This window comes from Sphaeramia orbicularis, chromosome 3 (genome assembly GCF_902148855.1).
Source record: "Sphaeramia orbicularis chromosome 3, fSphaOr1.1, whole genome shotgun sequence".
Classification (NCBI taxonomy): domain Eukaryota; kingdom Metazoa; phylum Chordata; class Actinopteri; order Kurtiformes; family Apogonidae; genus Sphaeramia; species Sphaeramia orbicularis.
This window is the reverse complement of record NC_043959.1, coordinates 18,530,375-18,557,929: the sequence shown is the minus strand read 5'-3', so window position 1 is coordinate 18,557,929 and position 27,555 is coordinate 18,530,375. Positions and strand designations below refer to the sequence as shown.

The window sequence follows — 27,555 nt, the reverse complement described above, 5'->3', positions numbered from 1 at the left end:
AAATTACACTAAAATATAATCTATAGTATACAAAGAGCGCAAAAATGCAGTAAATACACAAAAAATAAACTTAAGTATACAAAAAATGCTAAAAATGCACAAAAGAACACAAAAACTGTAAAAATACACTTACACAAAAAATATCCTTAAGTCAATGAAAAATGCTGAGATGCACTAAAATACACTAAAAAAAATACATAAAGGCTACACAAAAATACACTAATTATACAAAAATGCACAAAAAACATGTAAAGAACATTAACCACAAGAAAATACACAAAAAAAATAACTAAAGTATATAACAAATGCTAAAATACACTAAAATATAAACTGTAGTATACAAGAGTGCAAAAATGCACTAAAATACACACAAAAAAATAAACTTAAGTCTACAAAAAAAAAACTAAAATGCACAAAAGAACACAAAAACTATGTAAAAGTACATTAACACACAAAAAATATACTTAAGTCTACAAAAAATGCTGAGATGCACTAAAATACACAAAAAAATACATAAAAATACACTAAAAAAAAAAAAAAAAAAGATACACTAAAGTATACAAAAAAAGAAGCTAAAATGTACAAAACCATGTAAAAGAACACTAAAATACACAAAAACATACATTAAATTATATGAAGAATGCTCAAATGCACTAAAACACACACAGACTGTGTAAAAGTGGACTAAAGTACTCTCTTAGACGGACCTTGTTGAACTGGCTGTAGGACGGCTCATGCTCTTCGGGGGGGTTGACGATGACGTCCATGGCCGCCTGTCCAGACACGGGGGGGCAGAGACGAACAGACAACAGTTTGACCAGCTGACTGTTCACCTGTGAATCCATGTTCAGAATCTCCATGTATCCTCCACGGAACCCACACCTAAAGGAACCCACACCAACAGGAGTTCATATACATTATCATGTTTTTGTGCTAAGTCAAATGTTAAATGTTAAAATGTGATTAGATCGGATTAGACAAGATGAGACGGGTTTATTTACATTATATAGAGAAACTGGATGGAGAAAATGGAACGTCCAGAGGAAAATAAAATCATACAAAAGAAGAGAATAGATGAAACCCTAATGCAGAGACTAATGTAATGTTTAAAGTGATGAAGAGAAGGAAGAGTCATCCTGAATTTAACACTGAATACAGAGAAATAAGAATGAAAGAAAGGTTCAGTCACAGAAATATGGCAAGTCAAAGGTTTTAACGGATTTACATTCGATTAGGTTAAATCAGATTAGACTTTATTACCTCTGCCAAGGAGGTTATGTTTTTTGTCAGTGTCTGTCTGTCTGCCTGTCTGTCTGTCTGTGTGCAAGATAACTCAAACAGTTATGGACGGATTTGGATGAAAATTTCAGGAAATGTTGATACTGGCACAAGGAACAACTGATTAAATTTTGGTGGTGATCACTGGGGGGGGGGGCACTGATCTGCCTTGGTGGAGGTCTGCACTCTCCAAGTGCCTCTAGTTGTTAACTGTAATCTTTGAAATAAAGGTTTATATATATAAAAAAAAATCCTAACCCCAGGTGAAATGATAATTAGATTTGAATGTTCTAATAAACCTTTAATTTTCTTATTTAATCTAATCGTACTGATGGGCAAATATCATATTCATAAAACAAAGTTCTCCAGATCCCTCCCTAACTTTAACATATTTATTAAAGAATTCAAAATGTATTATAAAACATTAGCCTTAGCAAAATATCACAAATGTGAACGTTCCCTCAACCTGTTTTGCAATTAATTTTTAAAAAAATATTTGATAACTTTTGTTTATACACTTTTTTGATTACCTGCTTATTGGTTGCATCAATACTTGAATTTATATGATGCTTATTTCTGTTAAATGTTGCATCCTTCTACTTACTGCTTTAGTTATCAATAATGGTTTAATTAAAAAAAAAAAAAGTACTTTTCTAGAAAAGAGAGCACAGACCTCCGCCAAGGCAGATCAGTGCCCCCCCACCCCCCCACCAAAATGTAATCATTTGTTCCTGTGCCAGTATCAACATTTCATGAAATTTCATCCAAATCCGTCCATAATTTTTTTGAGTTATCTTGCACACGGACAGACAGACAGACAGGCAGACAGGCAGACGCCAACAAAAACATAACCTCCTTGGCAGAGGTAATAAAACCCAACAGACTATATACATATTTCCATAAGAGTAGAACACAAACTGAACAGAGCTCCACTAAATATCCACCTTTGGGATAAATGGAAATAAAGTTTATTTGCATAAATGTTGCTTTTTCTTTATTATTGTCCTTAGTTTTCTAATAAATCTACTGTCATGTGAGTCCATGTGTTACCGATCTGGACCTTTTCTGATCATAGACTGATCCATACATAAGAGGATCGATCAGAAGGATGGACTCTGGTCTATGAAGAACAGGATAAGACTGTGAACCAGACCCTGACGGTATCAGCGGAGGACACTCACTCTCCGGTGTAGCCTTTGGAGGTGGAGTGGAACGAGGCCAGTTCCACGTTGTTGAAATACTCCGGGCCCATCTCATACAGGATCTTCTAAAGGAGTGGAACTCACAGTCTGAGGAGTAGACGTTGTCCTGGTAGACCTGGAAAACACCACACAGGAAGACAGAAAACTATTAAAAAATACAATATTTAAGTTCCATTTACCATCTTTGTGGTACCACAGGTCCAGTTGTGTTACAATGAGATACTGGACCAGCATGTCTGAGACACACAGCAGCAGAAACAGGACCTGAGCTTTAAGGAAACCAAATCTATGAGTTTTTTACGACGTCTGTGTCACTGTCTTGGTCAAATTTCAGACCTTCCATTCACAGAAATACTAGTACAATAGGCCTCATAGTTATATACACCAAAATACACAACAAATACACTAAAATAGATTTAAAAAATTACACTAAAATCCACCAAAATATACAAAGCTATGTAAAAACCCCACAAAATACAAATACAACACAAAATGTATAACAAAACCCCCCACAAATAATACAGTAAAGTATATAAAAAAAGTTAAAATGCACTGAAATACACAAAAAACTAAACTAGAATGTACATAACATACCCTAAATACATAATTGGGGTATGTCTGAGGAAGGTCTGATGAAGCTGAATTTCTGACTTGGTTATATTTAGACATGGTTACTATACACCAACATGCAGAAAAACACACTATAACACACGAAAATACATGAAAATGCACTAAATATACAAAACTATGCAAAATTACACTAAAATACATGTGTTGTGTGTGAAGAACTACACAAAAGTGTGCTTTAAAAACTTGTTTTTTATGAGGACTAATGACTAAAAGATTATGCTGAGTAGTATTCATGGTATCAGTGTGTCAGTATTAGTAGTATTAGCAGTGTTTGTAGTACTGGTAGTATTAGTAGTACTAGTAGTATTAGTAGTACCAGTAGTGTTCGTATTAGTAGTACTCGTAGTATGAGTGGTGTTAGTAGTATTAGTAGTACCAGTAGTGTTCGTATTAGTAGTATTTGTAGTATGAGTAGTGTTAGTAGTATTAGTAGTACCAGTAGTGTTCATATTAGTAGTACTAGTAGTATGAGTAGTGTTAGTAGTATTAGTAGTACCAGTAGTGTTCATATTAGCAGTGTTAGTACTAGTAGTACTAGTAGCATTAGTAGTGTTAGTATTATTAATATTAGTAGTACTAATAGTGTTAGTATTAGTACTAGTAGTGTTAGTAGTACTAGTGGTATTAGTAGTATTATTAGTAGTAGTAAAACTAGTGGCATTGTACTTGTGGTGCCAATGTACAATAGCATGATAAGCAGAAGTTTTCTGCCACCACTATCCTTTTGTAAACTACCATTTAATCATGCATTGTGCAGGTGATTATTTGAGGCAACATGTGAGGCATGAAAGGAAGAGTATGTATTTGTTTGGGCTGTCAGGCATGATTACATTCATACAGCGGTAGTGAACTGCAGCCTTCACATTGTACCATGGGCTGGTAGGAGTAGAAATTTCATGAACGGCAGCGTAACCACCAGTGTTGGGCAAGTTACTTTGAAAAGTAATTAGTTATAGTTACTAATTACTTTTCAAAAAAATAATTGAATTAGTAACAGAATTACTCCTTTATAAATGTAATTAGTTACCAGGGAAAGTAATTGTTTGCGTTACTTTTTCGAAAAACCTTCAAATGTGTAAAAGGAAACAGATTTTTGAGCGTGTTTGACGGCCCATAGCATAAGTAGAACAGCAGACAGGCTACTGAATACCAGGACTGTGGTGAGGCGGGGTCCACCAGGGCCCGGCTGGGGTCCACCAGGGCCCGGCGTTTCCACCACATGAATGCATATCTGCATTTACAGAAGAAGCTGCTCCTCCAGTTAATCCACATCTCCACTTTTTTTCAGTCGCTCCTCCTGATTCAGCGGTAAATGTCTTCAGTCAGTCAGTCAGACTCACTGATAACTCCTCCCCTAAATTAGCTGTGCATGTAGCTGCGTTCAAGTGGATGAGGTGTGCTGCGGACAACTCAAACTCGTAGATGTCATTAGTTGTTCAGGTGAAGGCAGCTCAGACAACTCGGACTCATGGACACACAAGTGAAGCATGAAGGCAGTGTGGGGATTTAAATATAAGAACGAATGTAAATGAACGGATCGCAACGAATCGGTTGTTACTGTTCACTTACAAAAGCCATTCAAAAGACTCGAGTCGTCCGCGAACGTCACATCCTCTTGTGCCTGGCTGAGCGAGCCAGGACAGATAAAATTGCCCAGCATACCTCACAACATTTGAGTACGGACATAAAACTGTGGCTAGTAGATAGTCAGGTGATGTTTCTATTCATTTGGCAGTGATCGGGCCTGTGAAGGCTGAGGAAACCCGTACAAACGCCCTCCTGTGCTGCAACATCGAGCGGACACGGACCGATCTGGACGGACACAGAACGTGCATTATAGTAGGATTAGTAGTAGTAGTGGTTACCTCATCAGCCATGACAAACAGGTTTTCCTCATAGGCGAAGTGCAGAACCTCCTCTATGCACTTCCTGCTCTGCACCTGACCTGCACAACGGAACGAAGAACTGTTAAAATAATTAAAATAACCCAACAGGAGAGATATAACAGATAATCTAATCTAATCTAATAACTATAATAAATTTGTCCTCATCTGTCTGATCCAACAGGATCCTGCCCCTTTTTCCATTCCCCTCCATACCCACCCACTCAGATCCCCTGACCCAGTGGTTAACTGGTTAAACTGGTTCAACCATCCTACCTGTGGGGTTTCCAGGGTTGATGATGCATAGGACTCTGGGTTGGCAGTGCTGTTTGGCCTCCAGATAAGCCCTCTGCAGCTCCTCAACATCCAGCGCCCAGCAATTAGCCTCATCCAGATAGTAATTAACCTGCACCGCCTCCAGCTCGGAGATGGCGGCGGAGTAGAGCGGGTACTGAGGGATGGGGATCATCACACCGGTTCTGGAGCTGCCGTGACCTGAGACCAGCAGTTTGAGGATGCTCTGCAGACGACACATGCAGTCAATTAAAACAGACGAGAAACAAGAACAGAATGATTTAATGCATGGTGCAGTTGTGCTGTTGGTGCACTAATGAGACGAGACCATAGTTTTAAAGATAAAATCTGATATATGTGAAGTATGAACAGCAGGAAAAACTAGTTCCAGGTTAAAAACAGCTTCTATAACCAAAGTGATTGGATTTTAGTCTGACCTCCCTTTGCATTTAACATGTCTTAACCATTTTGTTCGGACAACATGAGATTTATGACAATTGTATGAGGTTAAAAATTGAACAAAAATAAGAAAAATGAGCCACAAACAAAAATAAAAACAAGAAAAAATCATGCAGCAAAAATGAATAGAAAAAAAGAACAAAATACTAAACTAAATTAATAAAATAAGCCAAATAAAAACAAAATGAACAAGTCAATAAAGTGAATCTAATCTAAAATTAATCACAAAATGAATAAAATAATTGAAAAAAGAACAAACAAAAATAAACCAAATAATCAGATTTATTGCCTATATATATATATATATATATATATATATATATATATATATATATATATATATACACACACACACACAGTATACATGTCCGTGTATGCGTTCCCATCAGTGCTCAGTAGTAACTATTTTGATATCTTTAACCCTTTACATGTTATAAACCATCAACATACAGACCATTAGAAGTAATCTTAATACTTCAGATTTAATATTTCAAATATCAAAAGTTGAAAAATCAAAATTTCTCAAAACTGAACAAATTTTGTAGACATTGTCTCACGGAAGATACATATATAATTTCATAATGAGAAGATGTTTGAAGAACATGCTAGTAAAGACGATAACAGACACAGCTCCTTCACATCATCTCAGAACCATCGGTTAGTCAGATAAAAACCACAGATAACCCCGTAGATCCTCCTTAAACTCAGTGCTGGTGTTTCTTCGTTCCTGACTCCTCACTTCTGACCTGCTGTAGTTCTTACCATGATGCCATCGCTGGCCCCGGTGGTGAGGTAGATGTTATTCCAGTCTGAAGGAACGCCCTGGTCTCTACGGGAGATGTAGTCTGCAATGTCCTGACGGATGCATTGCACCCCCTGACTGGCACTGTACGAACCTGGACCACAAAAACACATAAAAAAATAAGCACAAACAGATACAAAAAAAAGTACAAAAACACATCAACAGATCAAAGAAGTCATTCAATCATGAACACTACGACAATTTTATCCTTGAACATCCTGTTCAACACCAAGCTGATTCTACTACACCTGAATCCAAGAACATTAAATAGAATCTCCAACTACAAATTCTTAGACTTTGTAAAATTACAGGCCAAAAGGATGATGGGTCTATGTTGGAAAAAGTTGGTTTAAGGCTATGGCCCTGGACAAAATAACATGTATTCAAATTGTATAGTAAAAACAAAACTGTACAAGTGAATATTCAATGTTTAAACTGTACACCACAGTCCAAAAAAATATATAGTTATAAAAAAAGAAAAATCCTTCTGTCATCAGGTATATGTGTTCAGTCAGTGTAGCAGCAGAACCCTATTCTAGTGTTTCATAAATACCACGGATATAAGAACAGACAGGAGGAGAATCAAGTTTATTTGACTCTTCAGGGGTTTTTTCTTTAACTTCAGGGTTATTTTAACAGAACATATGTTTCTGTGTTTTATTTAATGTCCAGGTCACAGCTCACAGAATCTGATCAGTGATTGGTTGTTGTAGCTGTCAATCATGTATTTGACCTTCCTACCCGTCTGAAAACACCTGTGATTGAACAAAATCAGGGCAAAGATGCAGAGTCTCATGTCCTCTCAGTTCACTGGGATGACACAACAATTTGGGAATTTTTGCTCAACGACGCTAAAGAACTTTAACTACAAATCTGATATTTTAAACAAGTTACTTATGAGATCTGACATGGGAATGTAGGGGAGGTAGAACGATGGGGTAAGGGGGCGGGAGATTCTAAATTAAACTTCATCCTGCTCCTTTTCAAATGTTTTCCTTTTCTTTTCAATATATAATCTTTTTGTTGTTTGGTTTTAATGTTATATAAGAAATAGAGCTGGGCAGTGATTAAAATTTTTATTCGCAATTAATCGCGTGGATTTCTGCGATTAATCACAATTAATCGCATAGTTATATGCAGGGGGGGTTGCCAGCATCAACAGCGTGTTTTGCCTTTAAGTGATATTTCAGACTTGAAGTACTCCAGTGATAAAAAATAATTCCACATGTCAGTGCTTCCAAACAACTTTGTCCTTCTCAACCCCACCATCTGAAGACATTTAAAATGAAAATGTTCACGTAAAAGACCGGTACTTTTCTCCATGTTTATGTCCACACCAGTTTATTTCCGGTTGTGAGTGACTGACAGGAGTCTTAAGCCCACTAATAAGTACTAATACCAATAAGCCCAATAATATGTGATGTTCAGTTGTTAAAAGCAAGCAAAGGGGGCCCTCTAGTGGTCGGAATAAATTGCACTAACGTATGTTTTGTCCTTTCGGTGTTCCCGTAGCCAGTTCGGACATAAGAAGGAACTAACAGACACATTTCTTTCACTCTGTTTGTATGGCCCGAAAACGTTTGCCTGTGAGTATTTTATGTTCAGTTGTTGTAAGAATGAATAGTATCAAATATCTCTGATGTGAACCTTTGTTTCTGGATAAAAAAAACGTAAATCTTAATCTGTAAATGCTAATCGTTAGCGTGTCTATGGATTTTCCCATTCAAGTTAGCATCGAGCTAGCTATCTTTTTCCCATTCATTTAAATGTATAATGCCATGTAAATGTACTAAGGCAATGAACAGAACTGAGGCATATTTTGTCTGTATGTTGCAGTTTTACAGTGAGTCTCAAGTAAAAGATTTGATCAGAAGTTTTCAGCATCCGGCTTTTCTTGGTAAACCTGTTGTCTATCTGCCGAGCTAATCGCTACACGCACACAAGCAGAGGCAGAAGAACAGGAGTTATAATAAAACGGCATTAACATGGGATAAAAAAAATTGTCGGCATTATTTAATGAATGTGTTAACGTGGTAATAACTCATTAACTTGCCCAGCCCTAATTAGAAATAAACAAACAAACAAAACAGAAACAAAACAAATAAATATTTAAATACTTAAATATAAGAGGTCCCATGCAACAGTAAAAACATTCATAGACTCTAAAACTAAAGGTGAAATAAAATGTGGAATGGAATCAGATGGACTTTCCACATCACATTAAACCCACGAATGATTGACTCCGGTATCAGTGACCGGTTTGGGTTCTAGTGTATGTTCTAGGAGGTAAATGATGGAACAGGAACCGACCCAGACTCTGGCCTCCACAGTCCTGGAGGATCCGCTGAGCTCTCTGTTTGGCGTCGTCGGGGAAAACTGGACTGTCCAAGAGTTCAGGGAAACAGCACAGAGCCACCACCTGGGGACAGGACGGAACCAGAACAAGGATCAGAACCACAACCAGAACCAGCACCAAATCCAGATCCAAATAATTTCACTAACTTTTGTTGACATCATCATAAAGAAGCTGTATACCAAGTTTGAAGTCAATCGAAATTGTACTTTCAGAGAAGAAGACGATTTAAATTTTTGTAACAGATGACAGACGATGATAACGATGACAGATGCCACATGACGACAACAGCTTACGACCTGTCGGCCGGTAAGCTAAAAAGATGTGAAAATCATTGTGTTCTCTTTTTATTTTTTACATGACCTCCCAACTTCACTAGAACTGGGGTGACATTTTAACTTTATTTATTTTTGTTATTAAACTTTTCATTAGAATAAAATTGAGTTATACATGCTGCTCTTCAGTGCATGACAGTAAGTCATAACAAAGTACAGGGTGGGGAAGCAAAATTTACAATGAACATTTAGTTGTTTTTTCTCAGCAGGCACTACGTCAATTGTTTTGAAACAAAACATATATTGATGTCATAATCATACCTAACACTATTATCCATACCTTTTCAGAAACTTTTGCCCATATGAGTAATCAGGAAAGCAAACGTCAAAGAGTGTGTGATTTGCTGAATGCACTCGTCACACCAAAGGAGATTTCAAAAATAGTTGGAGTGTCCATAAAGACTGTTTACAATGTAAAGAAGAGAATGACTATGAGCAAAACTATTACGACAAAGTCTGGAAGATACTATTAAAGAAGAATGGGAGAAGTTGTCACCCGAACATTTGAGGAACACTTGCGCAAGTTTCAGGAAGCGTGTGAAGGCAGTTATTGAGAAAGAAGGAGGACACATAGAATAAAAACATTTTCTACTATGTCAATTTTCTTGTGGCAAATAAATTCTCATGACTTTCAATAAACTAATTGGTCATACACTGTCTTTCAATCCCTGCCTCAAAATATTGTAAATTTTGCTTCCCCACCCTGTATATAATGAAAAGAAAGTAGATAAAGAGTTAAAATAAAAATAACATTAATTTTAAAAAAGGAAAAATTATATAAATGTTTAAACATATATACACACATACATACTTATGCACACACATACATACACATCATTAGAAAAGGGCCCACACTTTCTCCCATTATGGTATTCCAATACAGTTTCTGAACTGGTAGGCAACTTAAGAACCCCCCCCCCTCCCAAAAAAAAGAAAAAAAAAAAAAAGAAAATGCTAACTAGAAAATAGAGATGAAAAAAAGGTACATATACACGAGTAAATGAAGATAAACACATTTTAACTTTATTTTAACTCTATTTTGTACCCCGCTGCCTTCTAATGAAATTGCTAAACAGCATTTCATTGTTTTTAAACTTGAAAACAATCAATCAGATTCCACATAAAACTCAAATTTCACTTTCACTGGTCTGAATAAAAACCCTCTGACAACGAAGTGTGAGGCAGGTCAAACCAAAGCCTCGTCCACCTCCGCTCATCACTCATCTGTGTAAAATGAACCTCGTCCTACAGTTACATGGTCCTGCTGACAGTAGGTCACATGACCACCTGAGCGCAGGTAAAACGCTCACCTGACGGAGGAAGGTGATTGGCTGCTGACCCATGGCGTGAGCGTCACCGATGTTGGCTTTGATGACCTCAGAGAACGGCTGTTTCACTCCCTGAAGACACAGAAGATGACACCTTAGTGATCCGGAATTTAAAAATACTAATTCTAACACTTTTCAGACACATTTTAATCGACATCACATTCACCCCCATCGGCCCACGCTGTTATAGTCAGTGATACCGGGGGGGGGGGGGGGGGGGGGGGGGCATAGTGGTACCACAGAGGGAAGAAATATGGGTGCTTCTATGAAACTGGTCCTAAAAACAGGATTCAAACCAGATGTAGACGAATGTTATGAAGCAGGTTTGGAAGCACTTTGGATCTATTTGAAAAATAAACATTTAATTAAATAAAAGAGAAACTATTTTTCAGATAAAACACATTTTTATATTATTTTACATTACATTTAATACAAAAATCTGTATGTAACACAGTCAAAAGGACACGAAAATAACACGCTACTATTTTTTTGAATATCTCTGTATTCTCTCACAGGTACATTTTGGGAATTGAACAAATTATTCAAGGCAGAGTGTTTGACAAAAATGACTGCTCTTGAAAAATCATTTGCGATTTATTTGTGTTTAACTGGGCAGGTTCTGCATGTAACACCAGTGGACATGATGGGTTCCACACCAAACCTGGAATGAGACTGAGAATGATGAAAAACCCACATGTGTGGATTAGAAAAACCACTAGGACTGACACATTTAACACAGTGTCTTTATTTAGAGTCTATAGAAGACCATTTACACACGTTTTCACATCTACTGCACTGACACCTAGGGAGATTTAATGTCCATATTTGGGTCCTATTTTTGGACCCAATATTTTATTATAAATTCATTAATTATGGGATGGCTCAGAGCAGGAGAATAATTTTTTTGCATTTATCTGAGGTCATCATTAGGTCCATCTTGGGGGGAAATATGTCAACATTTACCTTTTATTATTGGGTCTAAAAGATGGAAAAGTGACAGATACTAAAATAAACCCAGTTTCATAGAAGCACCCATATTTTAAATAATCATCCACTATATTAGCCGAACAAAAATATAATATGAATATAAAATATTAAATGGACAAAAATAAACTTAAATAAGCAACAAAAGAACAAAACAATAAATAAAATTAATAGAAATGGACAAAATAATGGAAAAATGTCAGATTGTCAGATAGATAATTAAACAAATGAATTTAAAAAAATTCCAAATATAAGCAACAAAATAAGTAAAAAAAAAAAAAAAAAAAAAAGAATAAAGAACAAAATGAATATAACCATCAAAATGACAAAAAAAAAACCAAACAAAAAACAGCAAAATCTATGAAAAATGAACAAAATGAGACAAAATTAATTGAAACCAAACAATACAGGCAAAAAAAGACAAAAATAAACATAAATGAGAATCACAATGGAGGAGCAGAAGTATTAATGTATATGTTCTCATTACGCACAACTCAAAGGACGTTTAATTAAAGAACAGAACAAAACAGTTCTTATTCATTCATTCATTCATTCTAACACTGACATTACCATCCTGGATTTCTAAAATATACTTTTTTTAACCAATTATCTGTATTTTTTTTTTTAAATTTTTTTTATATACAAACAGTTTTAAAAATACACAGACCTGTCACTGAAACCGATTGTCACTTCCCTTTTTACTCTCAGCTCTTATTTTCTAATTGTTTGTGGTTGCTTCCTGTTTGATTTCCACCCACAATAAACAACACAGACGATGAGTTTTGTGTTAGAATACAGAGTAAATAAAAGTCTAAAAGCTGTGTGAGCTGCTACAGAGACACAGAGGAGGTTTCAACATCACATCCCAGGATATTTATGGATGTTTTTGAAATGAAACTGATCCATTTGGCGTCAGTTTGATACTGAACAGGATGAACCAGGATGATGCAACTGTGTCTGAATGTGTCCTCATGGTCATTTCTAAACCATCTGCAGATTCAGGATCAGTTTATTTAGGATCAGAATGGGTTTGAGACACAGACATGCCCAGTGTTTAATGTAAAAAAACACACAAACTAGAATAAGAATGATGCTAATGTTAATAAACAGTCACAGATGTGAGTGCATGTGTCCAGTCTGCGCCTTCAACAGCATCAACACATGAACCATCAACTTCTGCAGCTCTGCAGCAACACAAAGAAACACCTGATGTGGTTGTGTCTCCTGTAGATGTTCCAGCAGGTGTGTGTTTTGTGTGTTTAGTGTGTTTAGTGTGTGTTTAGTGTGTTCTTTGGGATGCTCACCTGCTGCAGCATCCTCTCTATGTCCGCCGCCTTCAGGACGATGGGTCCCCGGACCGCGTACTCCACGGCCTTCACCTGCGGGTTGAGGGTGGCCATGGTCAGGGTCCTCTCCCGCATCCTACCGGGGTCTCCGGGTTCTACCTTGGACACCTCGGCCGTGCTGAACCGCCTGGGTGCGTCCTCCAGGCGGGTAGGCCCGTGCGCCCCGGCGCGGCCCTGCTCCCACAGCCGCGGATAAAAGCACCGGCTCCGGCGCAGGACCAGCGCAGACCTCCGGGACAGACTCATAGTTCCGGCGGCTCGGTTCGACGGTCCACCAACAGGGATCCGGGGCTGTTGTCGGTGGTTTTGGTTCTTTTTTTTCTTTTTAAAATTATTTCAGGAGGGGGGTGCTAGGCAGTCCGTGCGTGTGCCGATCGCCGCTGCGCCATCTCCAAAGCCCGCCGGGGGCGCACGGTTATGAGTGTGGAACCGGATCACAACCAGAGGAGGGGGATAATCCTGTCCCTGGGGGGTTAACCACCCGGTCCCCCTCCAGGAAACCAGACCCACGAATTAATACCACACCCGAGTAAAAATACACAAATATATTCATCTAATACTGCATTTAGACCCTAGTGGTAAACATATAGAGCTACGTGATTCAGAAAAAAAACGCTGATCAGACAAAAAATAAATGAATAAGTAAATAAATAAAATAAAATAAAATATAGATATATTAAGTCCGTTACAGAATTAGTTTGTTATATGCGGAGAGAATTAATCTTAAGTATTTTATATATGGAGATTAAGCCCCGCCTCTTCCGGTTGTGCCTCGTGGTTTTATTCTGAAAAATAATTGAGACAAAATATGTTTAAATCGTGTGTGGATGGCCCTCCAGGAAACCAGACCCACGAAGTAATATGAGATCCAAGTACAAATACACAAATATATTCATCTAATACTGCATTTAGACCCTAGTGTTAAACAAATAGATCCACGTGATTCAGAAAAAAAACAAAACAAAACAAAACAAACACTGATCAGACAAAATAAATAAATAAAATAGAGATGTATTAAGTCCGTTACAGAATTAGTTTGTTCCACCTCATACTATCCGGAGAAAAACTATTTAGTTAATCATTAGAATTAGAGCGATGAAGCCCCGCCCCTTCCGCTTGTGCCTTATGTGGTTTTATTTTGGAAAAATAATTGAGACAAGAAATGCTTAGATCGTGTGTGGATGGACTTCCAGGAAACCAGACCCACGAAGCAATATCAGATCCAAGTAAAAATACACAAATATATTCATCTAATACTGCATTTAGACCCTAGTGGTAAACAAATAGATCCACGTGATTCAGAGAAAAAAACAAAACAAAACACTGATCAGACAAAATAAATAAATAAATAAATAAAATAGAGATGTATTAAGTCCCTTACAGAATTAGTTTGTTCCACCTCATGCTATCCGGAGAAAAACTATTTAGTTAATCATTAGAATTTTATAGAGAGAGACGAAGCTCCGCCCCTTCCGCTTGTGCCTCGTGGTTTTATTTTGAAAAATAATTGAGATAAAATATGTTTAGATTGTGTGGATGGCCCGACAGGAAACCAGACCCACGAAATAATATCAGATCCAAGTACAAATACACAAATATATTCATCTAATACTGCATTTAGACCCTAGTGTTAAACAAATAGAATCTATTTGTTCAGTGTTTTTTTCTGACTCACGTGGATCTATTTAATAGATCCACGTGAGTCAGAAAAAACACTGATCAGACAAAAAAAAAGATAAAATAAAGATTTATTAAGTCTGTTACAGAATTAGTTTGTTTCACCTCATACGGATGACGATATTATATGCGGAGAGAATTTATTTAATTAATAATTAGAATTTTATTTTGAGACGAAGCCCCGCCCCTTCCGGTTGTGTCCCATGTGGTTTTATTTTGGAATAATAATTGAGACAAGAAATGTTTAGATCCTGTGTGGATTCTTCCATCATTTCCACATATGATGTCTGTCAGTTTGAAGATAATTTTCCAGGTGAATAAAGGGTGAATTTGTTGTAAAACTGTTGAAGGATCAGACTGAAAATCTATAGACTACACACCTTAAAGTCACAGAGGTGTCGTCATGGTAACAGTCTCTGTCAATGATCTGTTAACTGTCTGAAGATGGAACCATTAAACCAGACAGGAAAACTTTTTTTTTTATTATTATTATTTTTTTTATGTAGATATACTACATAAAAACTGGGTTACTTATTTTTTATGTTTTCATTAACAGTAACATTGGTTACTATGCATTTTTTTTTTTGTGCTAGGTCAAATGTTTAATACTAAAATGAATCAATGTGCATTTTTACTCACTTGATAGAAGGGTGTATGTAGTAACTTTCTATTGTTTACAATGTGCTGATTTTAGTGGCTGGGTAATCATAAAAATCAGACAAAAATGAACAACTTTTTAATTCTAACTAAAACAACAGTGGAAAAATAATTGCTAAAAAAAAAAAAGCTTTTATAACATGAAATGTAAAGTGTGCATATGATGCTCACCTGGATACCGGATGGTTAATGATGCTGATAATTTTCATTGGAATCATTTAGATCATCCATTATAAACACAAACTCCTTCTCAGCCGACGTTCGTGAATGAATTGTTTCCGTGGGAGTTTATGGTGTTTTAAGAAAAATGTGAAAAATAATACGAGCATGGTGATGAATGTTCTACAAAAAGTTAAATAGAGAAAAGTTACAAAGGAACAGCCACTACAAAAGCACTGGGTCTTTATGGGTTAAACGATATTCTGTTTCCAATTTAAGCTTTTGGCATCAAAATCTCATAATTTAATGCGACTGAATGTGATATTTACCCTCAGACAAAAAACACAAGTCATTCCACAGCAGCTCAGGTTTATTAAACTGCTTTGTTGAACACGTTCTCATGTGGGTGTGATTCGTCCGTCCACACTAATACACATATTTTAACGTCTCGTTCACATTAACATGTTTCTTGTCACTGAAACAGACTTCTGTAAATATCTTCTGAAAAGTCCCAGTTTGTGTTGGAGTCCATGTGGAGCTGGAACGACATCTGAAACACTGTAGGATGTGGGTACGAGTAGACCATCAGTGCAGACATGGACACACATGTAGGTCAGGGGTGTCAAACATACGGTCCGCGGGCCAAAACCGTCTGCCAAAGGGTCCAATCCGGTCCATGAAATGTAAACACTACACAAGAATTAAACTCATTTTAATTCAGGTTCAACAAACAAACCAATGTGACAATAAGCTATAAATGACAACTCCAAATGTTCTCTTTTTTTTGTTTTAGTGTAAAGAGATGATTAAAATGTTTATGTTTACAAACTATCCTTTTACAAAAAACATGAATAACCTGAACAAACATGAAAAACCTGAAATTTCTTAAGAAAAATAAGCGTAATTGCACCAATATTCTGCCTGTTATTAAATGGTTTGTGTATTTGTAGATCCACTGTGATGTGTAAGTTGTAATAAACATGTATAAATCAGAAGCTCAGACATTGTATTGGTAAAATTCCACTTATTTTCCTTAAGAAATTTCAAGTTGTTCATGTTATTCATAATTTTTTAAAGGAAAATTTGTAGATTTAAACACTGTCATCATGTAATTTTACTTTTTTCACATCAAAACATAGAGAATTGTTTGGATATTTTCATTATCTACAGGTTATTCTGTTATTATTGTACTGGTTCTGATCCACTTTAGATCATACTGGTCTGTATGTGGAACCTGAACTAAACTGACTTTAACAGCCCTGGTGTAGATAATACAACCAATAGAGTTGAACAAAAAAACACAAAACACTTGAAGTTCAGTTTAGTAATGAATGTGCTGCTGCTTCATGACACATTCAAACACCTCCATCTGCTGCATCCAGTATCATGTGAAGATCCACAGCGTCCACGCCATCAAACAAACCTATGTTTCAGTCAGATTTGGTGTTTGTTTCTGTTATACTGTGTACGTAGATATCCGGTACAAGGTCACGTGGACAGACTGAAAAGACGGTAAAAACCCGTTGAGACAAATATGACTATTAGTGTGGATTTGGCCGTGACATAAACAGTCGACCACGTCACGTCACAGGTACAGTTCTGGACATTTCCAACAGTTCATGGAGTTCAAATCCACTGGTGTGTTGATGTTCTCAGTCTGAATCTGATGTGACGTCGGGTCGGAGGCGTCCTGTACATTCACTGATGGAGACGATGCGTTCACAGACAGTTGGGTTTCTTTAGTAACAAACCAACATGTCCAGAAGTCTGTTAGTTCTACTGATGAGGAGCTGAGGGTGCTCGTTCCGTAACCGTCCGTGTACCTCAGGTGAAGCGGACTCGTTTGAAACTGCGCTGATGCGTTTAGTCCTTTTACAAACGTGTCTGTGGAAGGTGAAACCGGCGCCGGGCTGTTGGAAACTCCAGTTATGCGTCTTTGGTCGTCCTCGCTCCGTCCCATTCGTCTCCTTCTGTAGGTTCTGTGTTCTGGGCTCATTTAGGCTTGTTTTTTTTTTCTATAAGATGAGTCTTTGACCCAGGATCTTACGGTTGATTTCAGCTAAAGCCACAGAGAACACGAAGGCCTTTTCATCAGACAGACTGGCGTAGACGTCCACCTCTTTCTCCTGTTTGTCTGTGAATAAAAAAACAAAATCAATACTTCCACCTGCTTCTACATTCTACTAAAAATGAGACTTTTTATGTAGATTTATTTATTGTACAGGGTTCATACACATTTTTCAAGGTCAAATTCAAGCCTTTTTCAAGCACGTTTAAGGGTCATTTTCAAATTTTTCCAACACAGCATCTTATCATTGGGGTCAAATCCAGATCTACAGGAATACACATACTCACTAGGGATGTAACGATATGAAAATTTCATATCACAGTTATTGCGACCAAAATTATCACGGTTATCATTATTATCGTAGTATTGTTGAAATGTGCTCAAAATGTTCAAAAAGTACTGATACACACACTGAAATAATATAACCAAGTATGAAATAACATGCACAATCTATTTTCTGTTGAAGAAACATTAAAATATTAACATGTAAACATCAAACATACAAATGTGCATTAAAGATGGCACCTTATGGCCATAAGAGATATCTGCACCAGGGGAGGGAATTAGTAGGATTTGATCTATAGCAATGCCATTGTCTATTCTGTTTACCAATCCAATTCCTTATCAATTCTTCAACTGATTCCTGAGTGGTGTTTGAGTGGGAAAAAAAGTAGTTGGAGAGGTGATAGTGGGGCTTGTTTGACCATTTTCCAGATCAAATCATTCACAGTGTCACACATGTACACTATTGTACACACACAAACAGAAAGTGAAACACAATCATATTTTCCTGAACTGTTTAATGAACAAATGTAAATATGCTGAAAGAATGAGGAATTAAAACATGTTAGGCTGACCTGCTTGTCCAGGAAATAAGCAGTATCACCGTGATTTTCAAGGTGCGGTAATTGAACACGGTTATCATGATAATTTGAATTTAAACAGTAATATTAACTGTCGGAAATTTTACCGTGGTTTATCACTATAACTGTAATCGTTACATCCCTAATACTCAGCATTGTTTTATTTACTTTTTATCACAATCATGTACATGGTATTATGCCATAAACCAACGTTATATCATGACTCACCTCAGTATACATATCACTTTTGATTGGTGTTTTATCTGTACTCATTATAAGCTTTCTGTGTGTGTGGTCACACTGTTAGTAGCCGCCTGTCCAACCTGAATAGATATGTCAAATACCACACACTGAGGGTTAGGGTCAGGGATATGTGAGCTGGAGATCATGGTGTAAACTGACACGCAATCAAATGGCGTTGAATAACATGCGAAAGGTTGAAAATACATAAGTATAACAGAACTGGCGTGACATACAACGTCATTTCATCAGGTCAGTCTCCATAAACGTCTAAAATTATGTTTCATCGTAGCAAAAATTTTAGAAATTAAAAGAGCACATGACGTTTTATTAAAAAATAGGGAACAGCCACTTGGCGATCTTCAGACACACTCGCACCGAGACAAAGATTAAGATGCACATGTCCACCTGAGAACACATGGGAATTTTCTTTTTTGACAAAGTTTTTTTAAAAATGTATCACCTCTCTGTAAGTAGCTTTGGCTTGAGTTCATATTAAAAATCAATAAATAAATCACATCACAGAATTAGAAATGCAAGCATTGAAACTAAAATTCAAGCACTTTTCAGACCTTGAAAACACAACATTGAAATTCAACATTTTCAAGGATTTCAAGCACTGTATGAACCCTGTATTATAAATCTGTCAAAGAAACAGAAATTAGTGACAGAACATGAATGGAATAATCATGCTTCACCATCATGTGAGTATAATGACCATTTCTTCTCTTTTTTAAGGTTTAGTGTAAAGAAATGATGAAATTATTTACATTTACAAACTATCCTTTTACAAGAAATGTGAATAACCTAAACAAATGTGAATCACCTGAAATTTCTTAAGAAAAATCAGTGTAATTTCACTAATATTCTGCCTGTTATTATATGTTTTGTGTTTTTGTAGATCCACTGAGATCTGTAAGTTGTAATGTACATGTGGACATGATAAGCAAAAACAGAATATAGGGAAAATTGAACTTATTTTTCTGAAGAAATTTCAGGTTGTTCATGTTATTCACATTTTTTTTAAAAGACATCCACCTCTGTCTCTTCTTTCTCTTGTTTCTCTGTCAACAAATTACAAAATCAGTCCGTTCACCTTCACACTTAATAGCGAATTCTAATTTTTCAAGGTGCCCTTGAATGCACCATCACCCTGTGTCTGTGTGTCTGACTCAGACTGAAGGAATCTGAGTGGATATAAAACCTGTTGATTCGCAAAAGTAAAGTCAGAAGAACATGAAATACTTTTAGATTTTACTGAAAACTGTTCCTGCTTTTGCTCAGTTTAATTATTTATGTTTTATTTGATTTTAATTGAATCTTTTTAGTGTTTGTTCGGCTTTTACTACCACTGATGAACCATATATAAGTGTAATATTTGTCTTCTATTTGGTAGATTTTATTGTTGTTTCCAGAATTAACTAGCTTTCTTGTTTTATTGTAAATGGGGTGTTCACCTTATGATGCCTTCATGTGCTATGGGAATTATGGTAAATACTAGTTATGAACTTCAAAATTGCACATGAATGCCCTCCCTCACATCGTATTTTCCACTGAAGAACTGGGAAAAAAGTTTATAAACTATGCTTTTATTAATGTTCTGCTGCTGTTAGCTGATAATTTTACACATTTATATCATACACAACTTGCAATAAATAAATAAATAAATAAATAAAAGTGCCGCATCAGATGAATTAACACGTCCAAAACTCTTTTAACCAAGTAACAGGTCAGGATAAATTTTGTGTCAGTCATTTTTCATTTTCCTTCGGCAACAAAAGCACTTGACTACAACGCACTTGTAATTTTGAATTCACAAGGGGAAAGGTTCGTCTTCCCGATAGCACCTGAAGGCAGCATTAAATGAAGGTTATACTATTTAGTCTGATACCCATATGAAACTATTGATGGAGAACTCCTTCCACATGAGCCAAATGGACCCTGTTGTACCTTTGTCGTCCTCCTGTTTCTTCATCCCCACTGTTTTGGGTCGTCCTCGTCCTCGTCGGGCGGGATCTGATTGGCTGTTGGCCCGAGACCGTCTCCTGTTCTCCATGTCATTGGGTAAAGGCGAGTCGATCCGGTCTCTGCGGATTCGCTCCGTCCTCCTTCGCTTTGATTCCAGTTTTTCTGAGTCAGAAAACGTCAAATACATCGGAACACGTATTAAGAGGTTTTATAAACGTCTCAGATCAGTTTTATGATTTAATTAAGAGACGCTGCAGTGCTTCATGATCACTGTTTTTATAGATACAATACTTTAAGACAGTCACACAGCCGTATATTGGACATGACTGGACATGGTTTAACAGGAGCATTAACCCTTAAAGACCCACAGTTATTTTGTCACAACTTCAAAATGATTTTTTTTTCTTTCCCATGTGATTTTTCACAATTTATTATAATATTATCCTCTGTATTTTGCATTTTTTCAGTGTAAATCATGTATTTTCCTATATTTTATTCACTGTCTATGTAGATGTTCATTAAAGCTCAGTGTAAATTCAAAGGTTATTTTATCAAAACTGAGAAAACTGAAGAAAAAGTGACTTTTACTGTAAAATATATCATTAACTGAACATAAACCAAGCATCTACATCCTTGTTTTGTATTCATATTTATATTATCTTGTATATATAGTGTCTGTTTTATTTATTCCTGCATCAAAGTCTTATTTTCTTTTTTTGAACTTAGTTTTTATTAGATTTTCTTTTTTTATCAGTACAATACAATGTATAGATTTACATACAGTTCAGTTAATTTCTTTCCTTTTTTCTCAGCTGTATGTGTATTCTTACAAACTTCCATAGGCAACATAAGATGGAAATTAAACAATACAACAATAATCACTGCAAACAAATAATGTCCACTTCCAAAAATAAGGTTGTTAGTATAAACCTTAGTCAGAAGCTGGATGACATCACCTTAACATGGGGTATCAAAATCTCATTTTGATGTTAATCTGAATGACAAATCACATCTGTCTATGTCTAAAGAAACACTAACCTGCCTTCATGCATCAGATGTACTATAGAAATGCACTTGCATTGCCTTACTGTTCTATTTTCTTGCTGAAAACTGAGCTAAATAAATTACATGTGAACTAGAGACTTTGCAATTTCTGAAGAGCTCTCGTCTCAGATTTGTGTACGTTTGGTCTGGGACTGTTTCCACCTGCAGAAATGAGTTTGAGTTGGAACTTAATTTCACCAACAACTATTAACATAAATGCATGTTCTTGTTTTTTTTTTTAAACGTATTTTACTTGAATAAATGTGCACCATAGTTTACATCTTTTGAACAATCAGAACTCAGGTGTAATGCAAATAAATGGCAATGTCGCAGTCAGTAAAGTAGAAATCAATAGAAATACTTAGTTTTAAATCTATCCATCCCAAAAAAAGAAAAGAAAACAGACAATGAGAATTACATTTAAAAACAGCAGCCTAACTTTTATTCACAGACATAAAATATTATTTTGTCCTACCAAAATGGTTGATTACCGGGGCCTAAATATCACTAAACTGATCAAATTTGTAATTTTCTCCATTAGGTAGTCTATATATTTTTCAAACCCTCCTGCCATTGCTCCAGTGAAGGGGGAGGACTTTGAGCCATGACTTGGTTATCATTTTTCTTGCCACTAATCATAGAATTTGTATTAATTTGACATCCTTTTACATAGACCTTCCCCCAGGGGTAGCCCTATTATACAATTAACAAACTCTAATGGAAAGTTATGTTTTAGCATGGTTGTATCTCCCCCAGAACCCCCTGCCAAAGTGGTCTGAGGACGGACCAGTCCCATAGACTATGTGTATGATCCCCAATATAGTGACAGTTTCTCTGACACAGATTTGAATTGTTTTTTTCCAAAGTTAAATGTGATCGAGGGAATCCTACAGAATCTCACCCTAACCTTCCAGCTGAATTCTTTCCACATGGGTCTCTTTGCGGTTTTATGACTTATAAATGCATTTTCTAAACGACTCTCAGTGTTTCTTGGACGTTCAGTACAAACATCAGAGTCATTCAGTAAAAATGCAGACAAAAACACACATATTAATGACACTATTCTGCACAATAACAGACAGACAGTTCCTGGTTGAGTAGAAGTGGAAACATGTGGGCAGCGTACGTTCAATAATAAAACCTGCACCTGAATAACTGCCTCTGCTCATCACACATTAAACACCGGCTCAAATCACAGTTTAACACATTATTCCAACGTGTGCGGAGCTTTACCTGCTATGGCTGAGGGGGAGCGCTCATTTAACTTGGCATTGAGGAGTTTTCTGCTTATAAACACAAAACCACATGGACAGGACTTACACGCAACAGGAATCTGGAAAATAAGCAAAGAAACAATAGATTACAGTTAATTATGAGGCTTCTGTGACATAGAAATATCTGTAACATTGACTAAAAATAATTATTATAACTGCACTTGCGTTGTATTCCAAATACTGGATGGTCCGATCAAGCAAAAGTGAACATCAACATGAAAAAATAAAATTGCACACATCATTTATCAATTGGCCTCATTGTTTAGCCACAGATGTCTATTTTATGGAACTGTTCTCCTTTTAAAAAAAAAACACTTGTAGGAAAAAGTTACAATTGATTTTAACAATTGTACTTTTTACACCATAGCCATAGCTTGAATTTGACGCTAAAAATTATTTCTAAAAATGTGAAAATGTATTCAATCTGTTGATTATATAGATGATTGTTAAATTTCAAGAATTAGATTTTCATTATATTGTAAATATTATTGATATTTATGAGTTTGAACATTTGTGAGTTGCTTAAAAGGCCCTGTCCACACGTTACCACAAAAATACCCATTTTTAAATCTTCAATTTCCTTATAATTCAGATATTTGAGTGAAACTTTCAGAAAGAAATGATCTTTGGATATATTTTGGGTGATGCATACAATGGCAAAGAGTTGTCCACGTGTTACTATGGCAACCTGTCCACATGTTACCACATTCTCATGTCAATAAAACAGAGACTTTTCAATATTTTACTCCAAAATTTATTTTCAGCATAGTTGAACATAATATCTTAAAGGTTTTGTCCTACTTAATATTAATTTCTGTTGAGAACCGCATGTTTTGAATGTTCGCGTAAAGCTTAAAAAATTGATATGTTTAAAGTCCACATGTTAACAAGCAGTAATTTGACATTTTTAACCTAAAATTTTATCTCCACAAATTTTGCTCTACATAATGTTAAAGTGCTTCTAAATATCTACTCAAATATGTCTAATACATGCATATAAGTTACTCTGATTACACGACAGAGACTGGTGAAACCCTGGAATAAAAGATAAAGCAAGAAATTTTAACCTAATTGTTATTGAACAATCTGAGAAATACAGAAAATAGATGTCTGTTGTCTTAAAAAGTGAGAAATAAGAGAATGATCCATGGAATTAAATCAAATCCTGCAAGATGACACTGAAAAACAAGATTTCAGAAGTGAGAGAAATCCAGCCTCCTCAGTCAAAGACACGTCAGATTTACTCAATATGACAAGTCCTGACACGATTTACAGTAGCTTCCAAAACTGCGTACACCCCTTGCATTTTTAATATAGTTTCCTGTTACAAGTCTCTGCATTAGAGCCACTGATCTGAAAAACAGTAATGTGTTGGTTTTCACAGTAGAAATGAACATACATATTTATTTCTCATTCTCTTTTCTTTACACACAACAAAAAAATACAGGAAATATGGGTCCAGCCTTAAAATAATAACTGAAACTGAAAATAAAAACTGAACTGAATGTGTTGTAAAGGTTAAAGTCACTATTTATTGTGACCTCTGACCCCATGATAAGAAGCACAACAATTTAAAACATCTGACATGTGTTGAATCAAACCGTATTATTTGGTTTGTTTTTGTTCAGTTTGCTGATTAGTTTGCTCATTGTGTTGATTATGTTGTTAACTTTGTTAATTATTTTATTATGCAAATTTTTGATCATTTTGTTCATTTTTTTTCACTTTCTTCATTTTTTTCATTGATTTGTTTGTTATTTAGTTCATTTTTGTTCCATTTGTTGATTTTTTTATTTGATTTGTTGATTGTTTTGTCCATTTTTTTCCCAGTTAATCTTTGTTTCATTTCATGTTGATTATTTTGGTCCATTTGTTACTGGCATCAGAAAATTAATCCTATAAATCTTAATATTGTCTGAACAAAAAGGTTAAAGGCATGTTACGTACAAAGGGTAGTCACACTAAATACAACCACTATGGTTTATAGGAGGTGTTTTTTTTCCATTAAACTTTATTTTTTCCTGCTGTTCATACTTCACGTACACTAGATTGGATCTAAATACAGAGACAAATGTATATGTGTGGACATTAGAACTTAAAAAAACTACAAATTATTGCTTAATTCTTGTGGTTTCCTGTTTTTATTTTTATTGTACAATTTGAGATTGTATAAATGTAAAGTTTTTCATAAGTTAAATGTATTATTACTGAACCTGATGTTGTACCAGGACTTTTCCACAGTACTGCAGCTGGACTGAGTTAAACCAACTGTTATAACACAGACATTTCAACTTTCACATAAAACACTGACATCAGTGCAAATTTCAGAGAGTTTTAGATGATTACAAAAGTGAAAATCACCTAAATTTATTTATTACTTTTTTTTATGCAGAAAAGGATAACAACTTGTAGTTAGTGATTTGAATCTACCATATGTTAATACTTCATGTGAACAATCCAAATAGTAAAACTCTGACTCATATGGGATGTTTTCCAAGTAAGGGGAGTCTTATCCTGCTGTTGTAAAATCTGGGGAAAAATATGACACAATCTCAGCCCAAATATGAACAATCTCTGGTTTATTTAATCCTTCTTATGCCTAGTTTTTATGTCTAAATTAGAGGCAATAACCAATTAAACATGTACTTTAATGGGTTTTACATTAAATTCTGCCTACTTTTGTAGCTTAAATAGTTTAAATTCAGTGATAACTTTGATTTGACACCATGGTTAAAGTAGTAATCTACATAATATGATTTAGGTGCATGTTTAATCATGCAATACTGACATATAAAGAGTAAATATGAATAAAGGTGTCAGAGTTTATTGTGTGAATAATAGGAGATCAGTGCCAACATTAGCTAGCTAACTTCTGCCCCTGATCTCCATTCCAATTTCAAGGTCTGACAACTTCTCTATGCGTGTTAATATTACAGACAACAAAGTACATGATCAGAAATAAACCCCCAAACAGCTGAATAGACGGACTCACCTGTTGGTCGCATTCGGGACACGATTTCGTGGCCATTTTGACTTTCTTTGTTTTATTTGCCGACATAACGTTAATCTCTTTCTTCCAACGACAGGTCCAAAGCTAATACTCGTTTCCAAAATACATGGGCGGCACGTCGGGTGATTTACTCCGACATACGGCGACTCGTAGATGAAACATGCACAGATAATCCAGATATTATTGATTAAAATGTATAAAAACACAGACTTTATGAGAAATTTTCACGCTACTTCTTCACCTAATAATGCTATGTTACACGCATGCGCAAACGAAGCCGCTGGGGTGACGCGTTCAACGTCTATAGTTAAATGACGAATACTTAAAAAAGCTTTTTTTCCCCCTTTTTTCTTTTCTTTTTTTTTTTTTTTTTTTTTTTACAGCATTCAGTGTATAATTACAAGGAAAACCACAAACAGACGACTTAGACGGGGTGAATTTATATCCCTGTAGATATTGTGGAGAAGAGAAAAATTGGTGAAAGTTGTGGGAACGAAACAGATACTACAAACTGAAGGAGGCGTTCACGTGTTGTATGAACTGCATGAATACAGCTATTGTTATTTAAGGCTTTATTACGTTATTTAATACTTTATTATTAAGTTATTTAATACTTTAATAACAAAAATAAAAATAATTTATATGGTAAGATATGGTTTAGTCATTTTCATAAATACAATTTAATTCTTAAAATAAAAGTTCTTAAAATGTATATGCTTAAAAAAATTTTAATTACTCATTTTAAAACATTCAGGTTTTCAATAATTAGCCTGATTTCTTTCTATTGATTACCTTCATCTCTGGGTTGCCTGCGAATACATTTATATTAATTCTTCAGCATGTGCTAATCCAAAATGAACTAATTAACTGAATGCATTCAACAGACATCAGCTCTCACATGAAAACACCAAAATGATTTGTTAATAACTTCAATTTTATTTCAGTAAATGACATTGATAATTGCTATTTAGTATTTCTTTTAAATCTGATTTACAAGCCCGTTTACACACAGATTCATAAAGGGAGCATTAATGCAAATACTGCCACAAAGAAATGAATAACTAGTCCTAAACTAGCGCCCCCCTACCCTCCCCGAAAAGAGACACAGATACCGCGCAGTAAATTACATTAAACAATACAAGCCTGACGTTGCAGTTGGTGGGATCCATTTACATTAGATATCTGAAATACAGGCACACTGAAGCGTAAAGCGTACAAACACACGGTGCAGGGATTCTGTATGTGTCAATTATCCAGGGAAAAAGGCAAAAATAAACAGAATCAGAGCGACCAAAAGACAAATGTGATGTTAAATTAGAAGAAACACTGCTTAGGATCTTTCTAGGGATACAAAAATCCGCCCACATACCCCTCCGTTACAGAAAACAATGGCCAAATAATGACGTTGTAAAATATCTATAACTTAAATAAATGCGAACAGTGTAGTTTGAGTCATTGCTGCATATGTTCTTATTGAAACATACGTAGAAAGAACATCAGTCTTGTATTTATCGACCGTTCAGGGATGGAATCGGGCATCTATACACGTAGATCAGGGCTGTCAAAACTTATTTTAGTTCAGGTTCCACATTCAACCCAATATGATCTCAAATAAGTACAATAATAATAATAATAATGATAATAACCTATAAATAATGACAACTCCAAACATTTCTCTATGTTTTAGCGTGAAAAAAGTAC

The 27,555-nt window shown here is 35.7% G+C and overlaps 2 protein-coding genes across 3 annotated transcripts; both read right to left on the bottom strand.

Moving 5' to 3' along the window:
* Window positions 1–712: 712 nt before the first annotated feature.
* On the bottom strand, window positions 713–13,233 carry LOC115411569 (alanine aminotransferase 2-like). Its single transcript, XM_030123761.1, has 8 exons — window positions 12,853–13,233; window positions 10,547–10,636; window positions 8,859–8,967; window positions 6,509–6,642; window positions 5,270–5,513; window positions 4,976–5,055; window positions 2,460–2,595; window positions 713–882 (listed from the first exon to the last, which is right to left on the bottom strand). The coding sequence occupies exons 1-8, from the start codon at window positions 13,138–13,140 to the stop codon at window positions 848–850; spliced, it is 1,116 nt and encodes a 371-aa protein (XP_029979621.1). The 5' UTR covers window positions 13,141–13,233; the 3' UTR covers window positions 713–847.
* A 3,623-nt stretch (window positions 13,234–16,856) lies between these two features.
* Window positions 16,857–26,132, bottom strand: LOC115411580 (UPF0547 protein C16orf87 homolog). 2 transcript variants are annotated; one of them, XM_030123768.1, is made up of 4 exons: window positions 25,837–26,132; window positions 22,804–22,903; window positions 20,509–20,694; window positions 16,857–17,521 (listed from the first exon to the last, which is right to left on the bottom strand). In XM_030123768.1, exons 1-4 carry the CDS (start codon window positions 25,900–25,902, stop codon window positions 17,403–17,405), a joined length of 471 nt encoding a protein of 156 aa, XP_029979628.1. In that variant the 5' UTR covers window positions 25,903–26,132; the 3' UTR covers window positions 16,857–17,402. The 2 variants fall into 2 exon arrangements, with proteins under 2 accessions (XP_029979628.1, XP_029979636.1); XM_030123776.1 differs by having other exon boundaries at window positions 20,509–20,688.
* Between the last annotated feature and the right edge of the window lie 1,423 nt (window positions 26,133–27,555).

Bases quoted from the DNA above. Each gene is read 5' to 3' on its own strand.
- LOC115411580 (XM_030123768.1), bottom strand. From the start codon at position 25,902: ATGTCGGCAAATAAAACAAAGAAAGTCAAAATGGCCACGAAATCGTGT. The intron at 22,904-25,836 runs GTGAGTCCGTCT...CTTATTTTCCAG, and splicing joins GTCCCGAATGCGACCAACAG to ATTCCTGTTGCGTGTAAGTC. The intron at 20,695-22,803 runs GTAAAGCTCCGC...TGACGTTTTCTG, and splicing joins CTCCCCCTCAGCCATAGCAG to ACTCAGAAAAACTGGAATCA.
- LOC115411569 (XM_030123761.1), bottom strand. From the start codon at position 13,140: ATGAGTCTGTCCCGGAGGTCTGCGCTGGTCCTGCGCCGGAGCCGGTGC. The intron at 5,514-6,508 runs GTAAGAACTACA...TGTCGTCTGCAG, and splicing joins GGGCCAGCGATGGCATCATG to AGCATCCTCAAACTGCTGGT. The intron at 5,056-5,269 runs GTAGGATGGTTG...TCCGTTGTGCAG, and splicing joins CAACCCTGGAAACCCCACAG to GTCAGGTGCAGAGCAGGAAG.